The sequence below is a fragment of the Vipera ursinii genome (assembly GCF_947247035.1).
Source record: "Vipera ursinii genome assembly, chromosome: 9".
Classification (NCBI taxonomy): domain Eukaryota; kingdom Metazoa; phylum Chordata; class Lepidosauria; order Squamata; family Viperidae; genus Vipera; species Vipera ursinii.
In genome coordinates this window covers 16,940,732-16,956,223 of record NC_139523.1, presented here as the reverse complement: position 1 = coordinate 16,956,223, position 15,492 = coordinate 16,940,732, and the positions used below count along the sequence as shown (strand labels likewise).

Genomic DNA, 15,492 nt, shown 5'->3' with positions numbered 1-15,492 from the left:
CTGGAATAAGCGTAATTACAAATCTGTGGGACTAATAATGGGTGGCTGATTACTCTTGCTCTAGAAATTTTTATTGTAGTTGGGTGCTTAATTGGTGCCATTATGGTACCATGATACAAACTTACGTTTCCAAGTTTGTGGACTTGGAAAGTAAAAGGCTGGTTCTTTCCAAATTACTGAGCATTAAAAGAAAGTGTCCAAGTAATTTTTCAATAGAGATTTCATTAATTGCTTGTTAGAAGGTCGTGAAAGGTGATCACATGACCCCAGGACAACGCAATTGGCATAAATATGAGCCAGTTGCCACGCCTCTTAGTTTTTGCACTGTGTAGCAAGATTTTGCTCTTTCCTGTACTGTTGCATACTTGTCACATGCTTGTTCTTTCATTGTAGGTGTGGAAGGCGCAGCTTTCCAGAGCAGGCTTCCACACGATCGAATGACATCACAAGAAGCAGCTTGTTTTCCAGATATTATCAGTGGGCCCCAGCAAACTCAGAAGGTTTTTCTTTACATCAGAAATCGAACGGTATGCTAATTATTTCAAGCTCAAATACCATTTTCCCCCTAGGTTGATAAGGTTTTCCAAATAGTTTTGATTCTCTCAGACGTGCGCTTTGTAATTTTGTGTTTACTGAATTCTTCCAGTGTTGCTGTTCTGTTCATAGGTAAGAAAACTGAAGCTGTTCAGTGTACAACAGCTTATTTAATACTAATTCTGATGGCACATACTGAGAAATTTCCCTTTGTTAAGAGAAGCCATAAAATAAGGGAATCAAAGCCATGTTTTAGTACGCAATTAATGTGTTCCACAAATGTATCTGGACACATTAAAACTCCCCTTCTCTTAGTCATTTTCTGTGCTCTTTCCACAGAGTTGAAATTATTTTCTGCTGGCACTTTTTGGTTGGTTTTGGTAACATTTTGAAGTGAAAAACTTGCAGTTCTGTTATTTAATAATAGGGAGTCAGTCTGGTCTAGGGGTTAAGGCTCTAGGCTAGAAACTGAAAGACTGTGAGATCTAGTCCTGCCTTAAGACATGAAAGCCAGCTGGGTGACTTTGGGCCAGTCACTTTCTCTTAGCCCAACTTGTCTCAGAAGGTTCCTGTTGTGGGAAAAATAGGAAGGAGTATTAAGTTTGTTTTCTGCCTCGAATTATTTATTAAAACAATAAAGGTGGGATATAAATCAGTACATAAATTTAGCTAAGGATGTGGTTTCATGATTGGTTCCACAATAGGGACACAGTGCTGTGGACTTTATGGGCACAAGTAAACTTAAAACGTCGTTTAATGATGGTTCAAATAAATAAATCCACCCCTTCCAATGTTTTCTTCCTCTTCTTTGATACTCACAACTTCCTCTTAGCCACCTAGACTTTCTTTCTTTCTTTCTTTCTTTCTTTCTTTCTTTCTTTCTTTCTTTCTTTCTTTCTTTCTTTCTTTCTTTCTTTCTTTCTTTCTTTCTTTCTTTCTTATCTTAGTTTTTCTTCCAGTTTCAGTTTAGGGTGGCAGCTTATATGATGTATACACTGCTTTTCTGATCAGTTGCTTAGAGAAAGAAAAGGAGAATTTATCACAAAACCATGCAGGCTTGGTTCACATGAGCTTGCTCACAGCCCCTTCAAACTCTTCCACTGGCATAATGGTGGGTTTCAGGTCGAATATTTTGTTTGCTCTGTTTTTGAAAGTCAAGTGAATTTCTGCCAGTGTGAGTTACATGCAGCCTGTATCTAAAACGTGGTTTTGCAGCCTTGATTCTTTTTAAGCAATTTGTTTTCATTTTTAATATTCTAAAAGAATACAGGTGGTCCTCAACTTAATGACAATTCATTTAGTGACCATTCACTAAAAAGTGAACTTCTGGCCGCTTTTCGCACACCCATTGCGGTAGCCTCATGGTCACATGATCAAAATTCAGATGCTTGGCAACTGACTCACACTTATGACGGTTGCAGTGTCCCAGTGTCATGTGATCCCCTTTTGCAGACAAGTCAATGGGGAAGCCAGATTCACTTAACCAACCGTGTTAGTAACTTAACAACTGCAGTCATTCACTTAACAACTGTGGCAAGAAAAGTCGTAAAATAGGGCACAACTCACTTAACAAGTGTCTCACTTAGCAACAGAAACATTGGGCTCAGTTGTGGCCATAACTCAAGGACTACTTGTATAAATGGATCCTGATGCTTTAATTTTTTTCCTTAGTGTTAAATGCATGTAAAATTGCAATGCAAATTCTGCTTTTAAAATGGTTAATACCTGTATTAATGACATGCTAGATATTGACAACATTTTGTGTGTGTGTGTGTGTGTGATTAAACACAGTTGCAGCTTTGGTTGGATAACCCAAAGATTCAGCTGACCTTTGAGGCAACGGTACAGCAGTTAGAAGCACCCTATAATAGTAAGTTGCTGGCGGGGGTGGGGGATTTGAGCATGTCATAGATGGTCCTTTGACTGGACCAGTATGGGACTGTTTATATAATAACCACTTCAAGTGAGCCTTGATTATTTCCCTTGGGCCCTGTGTTCTTTTCACACATGGAGAAAAGGGCTGTGTTAAAAAGTAAAAGTCACTGGTGGGCTATGAAGTATTTGTTTATGGAGATTTTTAGGAAACGGGTGGTTAGTTGTACTGTGGCACTTTTTTCATTAACTCTGACCCTTTCCTGTTTGTTGGACTTTGTACTGGCAAACGTGTAATCAGAAGTGAAGAGTGGAGTGACACTGTCATGACCTATAGAAATATCCTCACCTCGCCATAATCCGTGCTCATTAAAAAACATTTTGTTGTAGGTGATACGGTACTTGTCCATCGAGTACATAGCTACCTAGAACGGCATGGCTTAATCAATTTTGGTATCTACAAAAGAGTGAAGCCCCTACCAAGTAAGAACTTAAATTATTATTATTTTTATTTCAAGATATATCATTTCATCTTTTAAGTTAAGGCTGAGTGATTTGTGCCATATGTAAACTGCTCTCCAAAACTGAACGCTTTTTCTAGAGACTTCCTTTTTTCCCCCCAAGGAAGTAGTTAGGCTCACACATCCTTCTAAGCTGTGCTTATTTTGACATGGTTTGGCACACAATTTATGTTAAATGCTAAACCATTGCCTGTAAAACATTGTAGCTAAATTTGCCTATCAGTAGCTCAGAATGAGACAGACCATGTTATAGCTGATTGCAGTGCAGATAGCTGAAGGTTTGAAGCTGAAAAGAAAGACCGGCTATTGAGTTGATCCTTCTAACCAATGAACATAGCTCGCTTGTCAGTCAATAGTTATATCCCACCTCAAAATAACGTGTGTGTGTGTGTGTGTATGTATGTATATGTATATATGTTAAATGTCTGCTAAATATTAAATATTCAGATTACCTTGCTAGGCCCCAAACATGGGACAAATCTTATTTCCTGTTTCAGCCCAACCCAGGGCCATCCACAGGCAGTGGTCACAATAGTGACAGCTCATATTTGTGTAAATTTTTTTGAATTGCTAACAAAGATTTATCAGTCTCCCTTTAATTCTTTGTTAGCAATTCAAAAAACTTTACACACACACACACACACACACACACACACATATATTCAAATTGGTAATAAAGAATTAGGGAGGCTGATATTCTTTATTAGCAATTTGAATAATGTACACAAATAATGAACTGTCGTAAGTTGTGACTATAGCCTGCGGATAGCCTTGGGATAGGCTGAAACAGGAAAGAAGATTTAACTAGCAAGGTATTCAAAAAGACTTGATAAATACTTCACACACACACAGAGACACACACAGACACACACACACACACTATCCCAATAGATCAAGTGGTCTGGCTGATCACGTTTGAAATCAGGAAAAGGTTAGATGGCAATGGGGGAGGAGCAGAGAAATGCAGGTAGCCCTCGATTTACAACAGTTCATTTAGTAACCGTTCAAAGTTACAACTGCACTGAAAAAAGCGGCTTATGACTGTTTTTCACACTTACGACCTCTGTAGCATCTCCATGATCAGGTGATCAAAATTCAAATGCTGGGCAAGTGGTTCATACTTAAGACCTTACCTGTGTCCTAAGGTCATGAGATCGCCTTTTGTAACCTTTTGACAAGCCATGTCAGTGGGAAAGCCGAATTCTCTTAACAGCCGTGTTATTATCAGCTGCAGTGATTCATTTAACAACCATGGCAAGAAAGGTGGTAAAACGGGGCAAAACTCTCTTAACCAGTGTCTCACTTAACAACCAAAATTGTGGTTGTAAGTCAAGGACTACCTGTATCCAGCCCCTGAGCTGGAGAAGCAGCAGAATGCCTGGGTGCCAGTCAGGCTGAAGAATTCAGCCCTTGTTTAAGTATATCTGATATTTTATTATGCTTTATTACATTCAGAGGATCAGGATTTCCAGAAACCTCTGGCCCCTTTGGAAAGATGAGGTGTTTAGCTCATATTCGCTCCTTTGGTCAGAGCCCGGTCTCTGTTCATTTGCTCTCTAATGCAGTAGCACTTCTTGATCTTTCTAGCCAAGAAGACTGGCAAGGTCATCATAATTGGTTCTGGAGTTTCTGGGTTGGCAGCAGCTCGGCAGCTCCAGAGTTTTGGAATGGATGTCACACTACTAGAAGCACGGGTGAGTGGGCAAATGTCAAAAGTGTGTCAGTCTTGTAAAAAGTACACTCTTATAAGCCAATTTTCTCCATTAATTTTGGCTGGAAGGACTCACAGTGCATAAAGGAGAGGCTAAGTGGCTCAGTGGGTTAGGACGCTGAGCTTGTCGATCAGAAGGTCGGCAGTTTGGCGGGTCGAATCCCGAGTGCCGCGTAACAGAGTGAGCGCCTGTTACTCGTCCCAGCTTCTGCCAACCTAGCAGTTCGAAAGCACGTAAAAATGCAAGTAGAAACATAGGGACCACTCCGGTGGGAAGGTAACAGCGTTCCGTGCGCCTTTGGCGTCTAGTCATGCCGGCCACCTGACCACGGAGATGTCCTCGGACAAGCGCTGGCTCTTCGGCTTTGAAACGGAGATGAGCACCGGCCCCTAGAGTCGGAAACGACTAGCACGCATGTGCAGGGGAACCTTTACTTTACCTTAAGATTCTTTGTTGCCCTCAGATCTTCACTTTGTGTACTGAGTATGTAAATTTCCAGTTCACTTTATTTATGCAGAGAACTGTCTTTTACAGAAGCGTAAGAATAAGGTTGAATAGACTTCCTTAAAATGGCACACGTTGTATGAGGTTTTCTCTTTGCCTAAGTTGAGGTATTTCAGAGGGCTTGCTAATATGTTTATAGTGAGGACCCTGAGGTTGTCAGTCTTCAACATTGTGTCGTTGTTTTTTAAAAGGATCGTGTAGGTGGCAGGGTTGCTACTTTTCGCAAAGGAAACTACGTTGCAGATCTAGGAGCCATGGTAGTAACAGGACTTGGTGAGTGTTACCTTGAAAATATTCCTGAATTCAGTTTCCACAGCCATGTGCTTGCACAGAATACAATCTCTAGAGACGTGGCTTTGGTAATTGCTTTTTTTCCACACAGAGTTAGAAGTTGACTCTTTCTAACTTCCTCTTTCCTTGTTCGTTCTTCTCAGTCTTGTGAACTGAGATCTCGTTATCGCTTTCACATCTGTTTTATATAGTAGTAGAACTTCCCAATAAGAAATGAAGATCTTGGTTGCAAAGCCTCTCCTTTCGGGCCAGATAATTTGAATAAAGCTCAGAATGTACTACAGCTTAGTAGTACACTGCCTTCACATTTGTCAGAGTTGAGCTACCATTGGCCATCCTGGCTGGGATGCCAAGAGTTGTCACCTAACATGCCTGGAATGTGCTGGTTTAGGAAAGATTTAAGTTAGTCCATTCTCTTACAGGAAAAAAATGTACAAAAAAGCCTAAGGATGAGTATGCCACTTTGTGCCCAGTACACCACATACATATTATCTAACTTTTTATTAAATGCTTGGCTTTGATCATTATAACTCTAGGTACTTCCAGATTGTGAGCCCTTGTTTTGTTAAATTTATGGTTTTTTTCTCTGTATAAAATCTTTGCAGGTGGAAATCCAATGGCTGTGGTAAGCAAGCAAGTAAACATGGAACTGGCCAAAATAAAACAAAAATGTCCACTTTATGAAGCCAATGGACAAGCGGTAAGCCTCGTTCTTGGAAAGCAGTTTTGAGGAAATAGTTTAGTTGAAAATACTGTGATCTGTTGACTGAATGCAAGAGTCTTTGCCAAGGTGGTTTTCAGCATTAAACTCTCCTCCCTAAATTTCCATGTTGCACGCGAAGAGTGAATGTTTTCCCTAATAACGTTTAAGTTTTAATTAAATGTTATTCTCACATCACATGCATTTTCAGAGCTGATACATTAAGTCTGATGTTGGAAATATCAGTATAGTAACTTGCTAAACCTCAGTGACCATTTAGTCATAAAACAGAAGCTAACCTTCTGCAAGTCATTCCTTCTCTCCTGACTGAGTACTCAGAATTAAGTTTCCGGCAGAGTTTGAAATGCACATTATATGGGAAATGCACTTTTAGGTTAAGGGCTTGATTTGACCTCTCCATTTTGAACTATCTGCACCCGTTTACTTCCCCTTGCTAACCCACAGGTTCCAAAGGAAAAAGATGAGATGGTAGAACAAGAGTTCAACCGTTTGCTAGAAGCTACCTCATACCTCAGTCATCAACTGGACTTCAACGTCCTCAACAACAAGCCTGTTTCTCTTGGTCAGGCTCTGGAAGTTGTCATACAGTAAGTAAAATTCAAGGTCACGCCAAGAGACAAGCCGAGCATTAAGTCTCAAGAGTTTGCACCCATGTTGGGGTGGTGGCATTGTGTTGTGTTACAGTCTTGCACACCTTATGGCCCAGATGCTGATAGCAGCTTCAAAGTCCTCCTTTTTTATGCCTCCATGATTCATTAGCTTCTTCTGTTTCACTTTACTGCTCTTTTCTACCTTGAGAAGACTAAATACCAAATGTCGTGCACGCTCTGGAGAGAACTGGCATGGGAAGATGTTTCAGTGTAGTTTTCCTCACTGAAGGATAGTGGCGTCCTTGCTAAAGGTCTGTGGTAGTTGCTGACTCTGTGGCTACTTCTTTCCTTTCCATAGATTACAGGAGAAGCATGTCAAGGATGAACAGATAGAACATTGGAAGAAGATAGTGAAAACTCAGGAAGAGCTTAAAGATCTCCTTAACAAGGTTAGCGTTGTTTTTAATGCATGACTTTGAAAAAAGGTGATTTGCTTTTAAGGAGTTGGCTTAATTTAATTATAAAGCAGCCCCAGCTTTTTTCATGGAACTCCAAAAAACTTAGGCTTCTTTAAACGATTGCCAGAATGTGTTGTGCTTACGCTTGAGCAAAATCCAACGTACTTTCTTTTAAATCAACTTCAAAGTATGCACAGTCCTAATATTTGTGAACGCAGATTAACCAGTGCATTAATAATGGGCTTCAGTAAGCCAATGATTTTACATGTTCGGTTTTTATTTGTATTTGATAATACAAATAAATCAGTTAATAAACCACAGGGTTCACATTTAAAAAAGATAAATTTCCTTTCCTTAAAATTCCGCAGCGATCAGGAAGCGCTTGGCTTCTCTCTGTTGACTGATGATTTTCCTCCCTGTTACAGATGGTGAACTTGAAAGAGAAAATAAAAGAACTTCACCAACAATACAAAGAAGCTTCGGAAGTAAAACCGCCTCGAGATATTACTGCAGAATTCCTTGTGAAGAGCAAACACAGAGATCTTACTGCTCTTTGTAAGGTATGAATTACTGGGTCTACTGAATATGTATCTTTTTTCAACATTGGCTATTGTTGAAATATCTAATTTAATATTAGCTATTCTGTATACCTAATAAGCACTTTTTTCAAATGTTGCCTTTTTAGCAATCATCCATATATTTGTGTCTGTATCTTATTTTGTGATTAGGAGTATGATGAGTTAGCCGAAACACAAGTAAAACTGGAAGAGAAGCTCCAGGAACTAGAAGCAAATCCTCCAAGGTAAAATTGTAGGAAATAGGCTGGCTTTTTTATGCTGATGGCTGCCCTGGTCAAATAGCTCAATTGTGAAGGAAGAATATTTTGTTGTTTAATTGATAATATGCAAGTACATTCATAAGTTGTCCTATAGTTATGCAGATAAACATAATCAGAAGAATTGCAGATTCCTTTGAAGAGGAAACTTGCACCTCAACTGAAATGCAATGAATTAAATTTTAAAAACTGGTTTTTATCTCATGCTGTAGAAACATGAGAACTCCCTTGTTCTGTAAAATTCTCTCCTACATGATCAGTTAGCTAGGGAGTAGCAGTAAAGCACTAATCCAGCATTCAGATTTCTTGCCAGTATTATTCATACTAAACCATAAAGGATAAGGTATGTTTTTAATCCAGGTATCCTTCATTTAGCAACCATCTCATTTAGTGATCATTCACAGCTAAAGTTACTTTTTCATCACTGTTTTATGACCTATCCTCATGAACTTCAACTCCCAAAATTCCTGAGCCAGCCATGCTGAAGGGAAAGGGAGAGGTTTCTAAGCTGAGCCATGCTGGCTCAGGAATTCTGGCAGTTGAAGTCGAGAAGTCATAAAAGAGCCAAGGTTGCCTACCCCTGCCCTACCCTGTTAAACTCTATTGTTTTCTAGAATAGCTAAGAACTTTTTTTTAGACCAGCTCGGGTGCAGGAAGCCTAAGCATAACACTGTTAAAAGTTTATGGAGGAAAAATGGTGAGAGCATATACTCAAGTGTTGTATTTTTTTCCCCTCTCAAAAATGTGCAGTGATGTGTATTTATCATCGAGGGACAGGCAGATTCTTGACTGGCATTTTGCAAATCTTGAGTTTGCAAATGCCACACCACTTTCTACTTTGTCACTGAAGCATTGGGACCAGGTAATTATTCTTTTTTCCCCCCTCCATACTAAAATTTCAGTGGGGCTGAATGAATAAGCACAAATGGCAGGGGAATCCAAGCATTCTTCTCCATTGAGGTATACAAGTGATACAAGTGTCAAATATTATAATTTACTTGATAAATACCTGAATTTTTACAGGGGAATACAAAATTTAAAAAAAGACATGGAGGAGAAGAGAAGGTAACTAGGCTCATGCTCTTATTCGTCAAGACAGGAACAACCATGTTCTTAATGATGAAAAGCTAGGGCAGGAGGGATTTAATCGGGTAGTCCCCACAACTCCTGAATATTGATTTAAGGTTGGAGAAAGTTTGATCTGGACTGTGTGTAACAACAGATAGATGGACTTCTTTTCCTATTGGTTGCCTATATTCAAGCAGTATCCTTTTGGCCTGTCACCCGTGGCAATTAGTCACGGAACATGAGAACAATATGAGGGAAAAATTATTGGCTTGTTACAAATGCTTTGTGCTGATGAGTTTTCTAAATCTCTTCCCCTCTCCCCCCCTTTCAGGATGATGATTTTGAATTCACAGGCAGTCATCTGACTGTGAGGAATGGCTATTCTTGTGTGCCTGTGGCTCTAGCAGAAGGATTAGATATCAAACTAAATACAGCCGTTCGTCAGGTTCGCTATACCGCTTCTGGTAAGCAAAATAAGTATTCTCTCTCTGATTACCTTGTTGGCTCAAATGCTTTTTTTTTAAATTCTCTGCCAGCAAAGTCCTGGCTGGATTTGAGCATGCGTTCACGCACAACCTGTCAGTGCTTGGAGGTCATATTATCTGTAGGTGCAAAACTGATAACAAACCTGTTTTTCCCATAAGTCTCCCAAAATAAATAAATGCAATAAAGGGAACAGTCAGGTAATGGATGCAAGTATGGATGCAGAGTTAATGTTGGTGCACCATAAATAAGACTAGTAGTCTTATTTATGGTGCACCAATGCTATTTTATGCAGGAGTTTAAGCAAATGTTTGAAATGGGCAAACCCGTTTGCACAGGAACTTCAGAAGTGCAGCTAAAATACGGTGCGCTTGGTTGGAATTACAGAACGCTTGGTAGGAAGTAAGAGAAATAGAACTGGTAGAAAATAATAAAACATCCGAAATGGTTTCAGACGAGGATAATCTGGTTCCAGTAGCACAGGCATTTTGTGGCTCAAACAAAGGCATATCTGGATTAAATCTCTTCAGTGCCATCATGTTGTATTGGCCAAGTAACATGGGAAAATTGTCAACTAAAAGAACGCTAGATGGAGATTATGGCATTGAGAACTGGTAGAATTTGAATCCGTTTAATTTTCCGAAGCAGTGAACTGAAAACAGTCCCACAGGCACTTAATTCACTCATTCATCCTCCTTCCATCATTTCCTCACAGGACGGTCTCTTTTTCTCCATTCTTTCTCTAGGATGTGAAGTGATAGCTGTCAATACCCGTTCTACTAGTCAGACTTTTATTTACAAGTGTGACGCTGTCTTGTGTACCCTCCCCTTGGGAGTACTGAAGCAGCAGCCTCCAGCAGTCCAGTTTGTCCCTCCTCTTCCGGAGTGGAAGACCTCAGCTGTACAGAGAATGGGATTTGGAAACCTTAATAAGGTAACGTGAAAAGCACAAAGAGGTATTTAGCAGAACTGGTCTGCTAGTGGACTGTCTGCATGAATTGGCATCTTGAAGTTCTTTCATCTGCTATTAAACCACATGAGGACTTCTTTAATTGGCATTGTTTTCCTCCTTTGCTTGATAGGTTGTTCTATGTTTTGACCGTGTGTTTTGGGATCCGAGTGTTAATTTGTTCGGCCATGTGGGCAGCACAACAGCAAGCAGAGGAGAGCTTTTCCTGTTTTGGAATCTTTACAAAGGTAGTTGTGTGAAGGCGTGTAACACTCTCACGTTCCAAGGAGCAAACTGGAATCGCTGAGTACAGAAAGCCCTGTACTGGGAATGTAAACTAAGTGTTCAAAGCGCATGAAATATAAAACACTGATAATCTGTTTAAAAGATTGAGTACAAAGTTGTGCTTCCTTTTAAGAACATGGGAGCCTGCCAACCTGGCAAAGTCTGACGTGGCAGTAAGTAACAATGTAGGAAATGCAGTGGAGTTCTTCAGGTTGCATGGGCCTCAAAGGAAAGAATCTATATTAAGTGAAAAGTATTAAGTGAAAACTATATTAAGTGAAAAGTAGTTCCTTGATCCCTGTGTAGCTCTCACTGGCTCCCTGTCCCTCTATAACTGGGGACGCCATTGCCAGCCAACGTCCCAGCATGCGCTTTCAGCATAGTATGAGAGCTCTTCTTAAACCTCTTCTTCTTTTGGACAGACCCGACTGAACAAAATAAATCTTAGGTTTAGCTGCTGTCATTGGCCTACTCAAGGCAGTTTATAATACCAAGCAGTACAATTCAGCAGCATCACAAGACCACCTTAACTTCAAACCATTTGCATGGCTGAGAAATCTGTTTCTTTTCTAGGCCAGAGGTCTCCAACCTTTTGGGCACCAGGGACCGGTTCCGTGGAGAGAGGTTTTCCCACGGACCGGAGGGGGCGTGGTTTCATGTACTGCCTGCATCCCGTGGATGGGGCTTTGCTTGTTTGTGCAGACCGGTTTCTGGCATGCCGCAGACCAGGGGTTGGGAACCCGTTCTAGGTTGTTTGCAGACATTCACGAGGTGAGTGGCATTAACATCTCTCGGACTTGCTCTCTGTTAATGCCCCATATACTCTTGTTTCCCTAAACAGCCCCGATCCTTCTGGCCTTGGTGGCAGGTGAAGCGGCAGGAATCATGGAGAACATTAGCGATGATGTCATTGTTGGACGCTGCCTTGCTATCCTCAAGGGTATTTTTGGCAGCAGTGCTGTCCCCCAGGTATTGTTCTGTGTCCTTTGTAATGCAGGAAGTTTTGTGTGATGTGTAGCAGCCTAAAAGCTGGACTGTTCTAGAAGCCCTTTGGCCCACGTGGCCTCCTGTCGTGTCTATCATAGTAATGCCCTGCAACTTCCTTCAAGGGAAGCAAATCTATCAAAATAGAAAGGGGCTGTTACTAAAGCTAGTGTGTTTCGACAAGGGGCTCTTCTCACAACACAGCCAACTTTGCCTAGCCTTAATCGCCTGAGACGCATAATTTAAGGCGGGGACTGCTTCAAAAAAGTTCTTTTGATTTCACCATCATCTGCTATCAAGGGCAAAGAGTTCTCCCGGGCTGAGAATTCCCTTCTCTGCTTTATCTCTTTTAATCTGTCTAAAGAAAAGTTATGGTTGTGGAATTCTCCATGCTAGTTCAATAGCATTGCTGTGTGTTGTTGTTAATCTGATCAGCTTTGAAGTCTCATTGCAAGAGGGAAAGCAAAAAAACCCCTAACATCTCATGTTTATGGCTTGGCAAATGTCTCTTTCCATTTTGCATTTTTTGTGAAGGAGGCGAGTTGACAGAAATCTACCTGTTGCTTGTCCTTTCTTGGATGTTAAGGAACCTTAAAACCTTTTCTGTCGGTGTCACAGAGCTTTTCGGGGGTTTTCCTGCTTGCAAGACTTTTAAAGTTTGTTGTAAACTTGATTTGCCTATTAATACATTCTGGCCCTACCCTTATCTCAAGGGCTTCATAAAAACCTCACTTCAGCAGTGTTCCCATTGAATTTCTCTTCTGCTTCTCTCAGCCCAAAGAAACGGTGGTATCTCGATGGCGGGCTGATCCGTGGGCCCGAGGCTCTTATTCCTATGTAGCAGCTGGTTCATCAGGAAACGATTATGACTTGATGGCTCAGCCAATTACTCCTGGACCAGCCATTCCAGGAGCTCCTCAGGTGAGTCGAGAACAGCCGGGTTTAACCTTATGTTGCTAGGATGTGACTAGCATAAGGAAGCCAGCAACCTGGGCTTAATTCTGGCACTTCCAATGATGTGTTTTATTTATTTATTTATCTGACGCATGACTTGCAGTGATCATGTGAAAAATGGCTTTAAAGTCACTGTTTTGAGTGCTTTTGTAACTTTGGCCGCTAAACAAACGGTGGTTAAGTCAAGGACTGCCTGTCTTCTACTTGATTTCTTGAATCAGCTTCCCCCTCTGAGTTCTTAATTACATGCCGCCAAACTTAGGGTCCTGTTGTCCGTAGACGTCACCTGGGCCCTGCTCTGCAACCATATCAACCTGATTCTCAACAACACACGCAATTAGAAGAAAGTGAATTGGGAAATTTGTGTGCTGCAGAAAACCCAGCTGTTCCCTTAGACCAGGGATCTTCAAACTTGGCCCTTTTATGACTTGTGGACTTCAACTCCCAGAATTTCAGCGTGCCTGGCTGAAGAATTCTGGGAGTTGAAGTCCACAAGTCATGAAAGGGCCAAGTTTGAAGACCCCTGCCCCTTATACTGTGTGGATCAGGCCGTCATGCTAAACTGCTATGTTATTTCATATATATGTATTGCAACTGTGTTTTGATAACCCATTTTAAGCAGGGGGGGATTGAATGCATTCAGGCGCTAAGGGGGTCAAGGAGTTATGCCACACACGGGAACAAAGAAACCGATTGTACTCACACGGGGCTGTGTAGAAGTGCTGCATTAGTCTATGATGGCAGAAAAATCAGGTAATTGGTGGCATCTTTTCCAACTAACCAAATTTTATTAACCGGCCTCAGCTTTCATGAATTGTAAATGGTCAAATACATAAGAGCGGTTAGACCAGTTTTTCTCAGCCTTGGTGACTTTTAAGATACTGAAGCTTCCAGAATTTTCCACCCAGCATGCTGGCTTGAACCCCGTGCTTCTTCAAGCTGCCAGAGTTGAGAAGCACTGGGCTAGACTGATGCAGAATTGAAGTCTTTGGTGTAGGGCTCTGGGTAAATTCAAGAAAGGAGATAAGAGGGCAGGCTGAATGTATTTCATACTATGGAGGCCGATGCTTAAGAACGGATGTCTTATTACTTGGTTCGGAAGCCAGTTGAGTCCCCACACCCGATTGGGCAAGTCGTTCCATCCCTGTTTTAAAACGTTTCGAGGTTCACCATTATCATTTGCTAAATTTAAATTCTTGTTTTTTGTTATCAGAGGAATATTATGCTGTTTTCTTTTGCCCTCTTCATCTATGAAGCGCTCAACACCTTTTTGCCATTCTTATTGCTGCTTCTGCAAAATGTAGAGATTATTCTCCCATCCAGTCTCCATTTCCCCGGGGGCATCACTAAAAACAAAGCTGACTCTTGACCGTCCTTATTTTACCAGAGCCCCATTACCCTCTCCAGAGGGTCTCAGAGCCATTGCCCACCTGCTCTTTCTTTTCCAGCCCATTCCTCGCCTCTTCTTTGCTGGAGAACATACAATTCGTAACTACCCAGCGACGGTTCACGGAGCACTGCTAAGTGGCCTGAGAGAGGCTGGGCGTATTGCAGACCAGTTTCTTGGTGCGATGTACACTCTCCCTCGCCAAGCGACCCCCGTGGCAACAGCACAACAGACGCCTCCCATGTGAAGACGCCAGTGCTAGAGACGGTGCAGCGGGCTCAGAGTTCTTGGCGTCTGGACTCTGTTAGAAGCAAGTGGAATTGTGTTCTGTAGCACTACCAGTTGGAGGGCTTAATCCAGAAGTTGGAAGCGGAGAACAGAGAAGCCCTTCAACGGTATCTATCCATCACTTGAAAATGCTGTCCCACCAGAGTAGCATTCATACTACTCAGAAAATAAACTTGAGTCTCTCTCAAGTTGGAACATTTTAGGTACATATGTGGTTTGGGTTAACTTTCTTCCTATGGTTTAGAGGTCTTGTAAGATAGCTGTTAGTAATTAAGGTAAGTTCGTTTTACATGGATTTCGCTTAGAAAGCAAAAAAAAAAATAAACCTTTGTAATTTTTTTTAAAAAAAACTTCCAATGTGTTCTTTTTCTTTGAGTACGGCATGCTATTGTGTTCTAGGGTCCTTGGTGCTCCGAGTTTGGTTGTTTTCTTGCAAACATTTCATTATCCAATCAGCACTGATAATATTACCTAGTTGGGTAATAAAACGTCTGCAAGAAAAACCACCAAGTACAGAGAGCACCGAGGTCCCCACAGTTCAACCTTCTGTTGGGTCTCCTTTGTGGCTTTATAAAGTTAAAAAAAAAACTCCAAAGGGTGAGGAGATGCAGGCTTAACAATCGGAGTGGTGCACTTTGTGATCCGTAACACTTGTCAACGCATCATAATGTTGTGTAGAAGTGGCTGGATTTTCTTTCCCACGGAAGAAGCAAAAGGACTTTTCTGCCTCACAAGTTGCCTTAACATACAAATAATTTTATTGATTATGTACTGCAGAACAGATAGCATTAGTCAGAAGATAACATGCGGACAAAAAAAACAAATGTGTTTAAACATGACATGCAGACTCGTTGCTCTGTGTAACTGGCAGATTCACACTGCCTGCTGTCCAGTGCAGAGGCGAGTTTGAGAGGTGAAAGAACGGGAGCCTTTCCCCCAGCCAGCATGCTAGTATTCTATTGCTTCCTTGCGAGTCAGGGGGAGCGTGACCTGGATAATGCTGGCCACGGGCTGAGCATGTGGCGGGCTGGGAGCTGAGGCGCTCAGGATATTGTG

At 41.4% G+C, this 15,492-nt stretch overlaps 1 protein-coding gene across 1 annotated transcript in view; it reads left to right on the top strand.

Annotated features, from left to right (window-relative positions):
* Positions 1 to 14,761, top strand: part of KDM1A (lysine demethylase 1A) — a 29,730-nt gene extending 14,969 nt beyond the window's left edge. Inside the window, exons 4-20 of the mRNA XM_083369332.1 lie at positions 394 to 527; positions 2,326 to 2,404; positions 2,797 to 2,889; positions 4,515 to 4,621; positions 5,335 to 5,416; positions 6,040 to 6,134; positions 6,600 to 6,742; positions 7,104 to 7,194; positions 7,629 to 7,763; positions 7,932 to 8,005; positions 8,789 to 8,900; positions 9,438 to 9,570; positions 10,336 to 10,523; positions 10,672 to 10,786; positions 11,665 to 11,792; positions 12,582 to 12,728; positions 14,210 to 14,761. Coding sequence (XP_083225458.1) covers positions 394 to 527; positions 2,326 to 2,404; positions 2,797 to 2,889; positions 4,515 to 4,621; positions 5,335 to 5,416; positions 6,040 to 6,134; positions 6,600 to 6,742; positions 7,104 to 7,194; positions 7,629 to 7,763; positions 7,932 to 8,005; positions 8,789 to 8,900; positions 9,438 to 9,570; positions 10,336 to 10,523; positions 10,672 to 10,786; positions 11,665 to 11,792; positions 12,582 to 12,728; positions 14,210 to 14,395 — 2,042 coding nt within the window. The 3' untranslated portion in view covers positions 14,396 to 14,761. The remainder of the gene's footprint in view (positions 1 to 393; positions 528 to 2,325; positions 2,405 to 2,796; positions 2,890 to 4,514; positions 4,622 to 5,334; positions 5,417 to 6,039; positions 6,135 to 6,599; positions 6,743 to 7,103; positions 7,195 to 7,628; positions 7,764 to 7,931; positions 8,006 to 8,788; positions 8,901 to 9,437; positions 9,571 to 10,335; positions 10,524 to 10,671; positions 10,787 to 11,664; positions 11,793 to 12,581; positions 12,729 to 14,209) is intronic.
* The last annotated feature ends 731 nt before the right edge of the window (positions 14,762 to 15,492 follow it).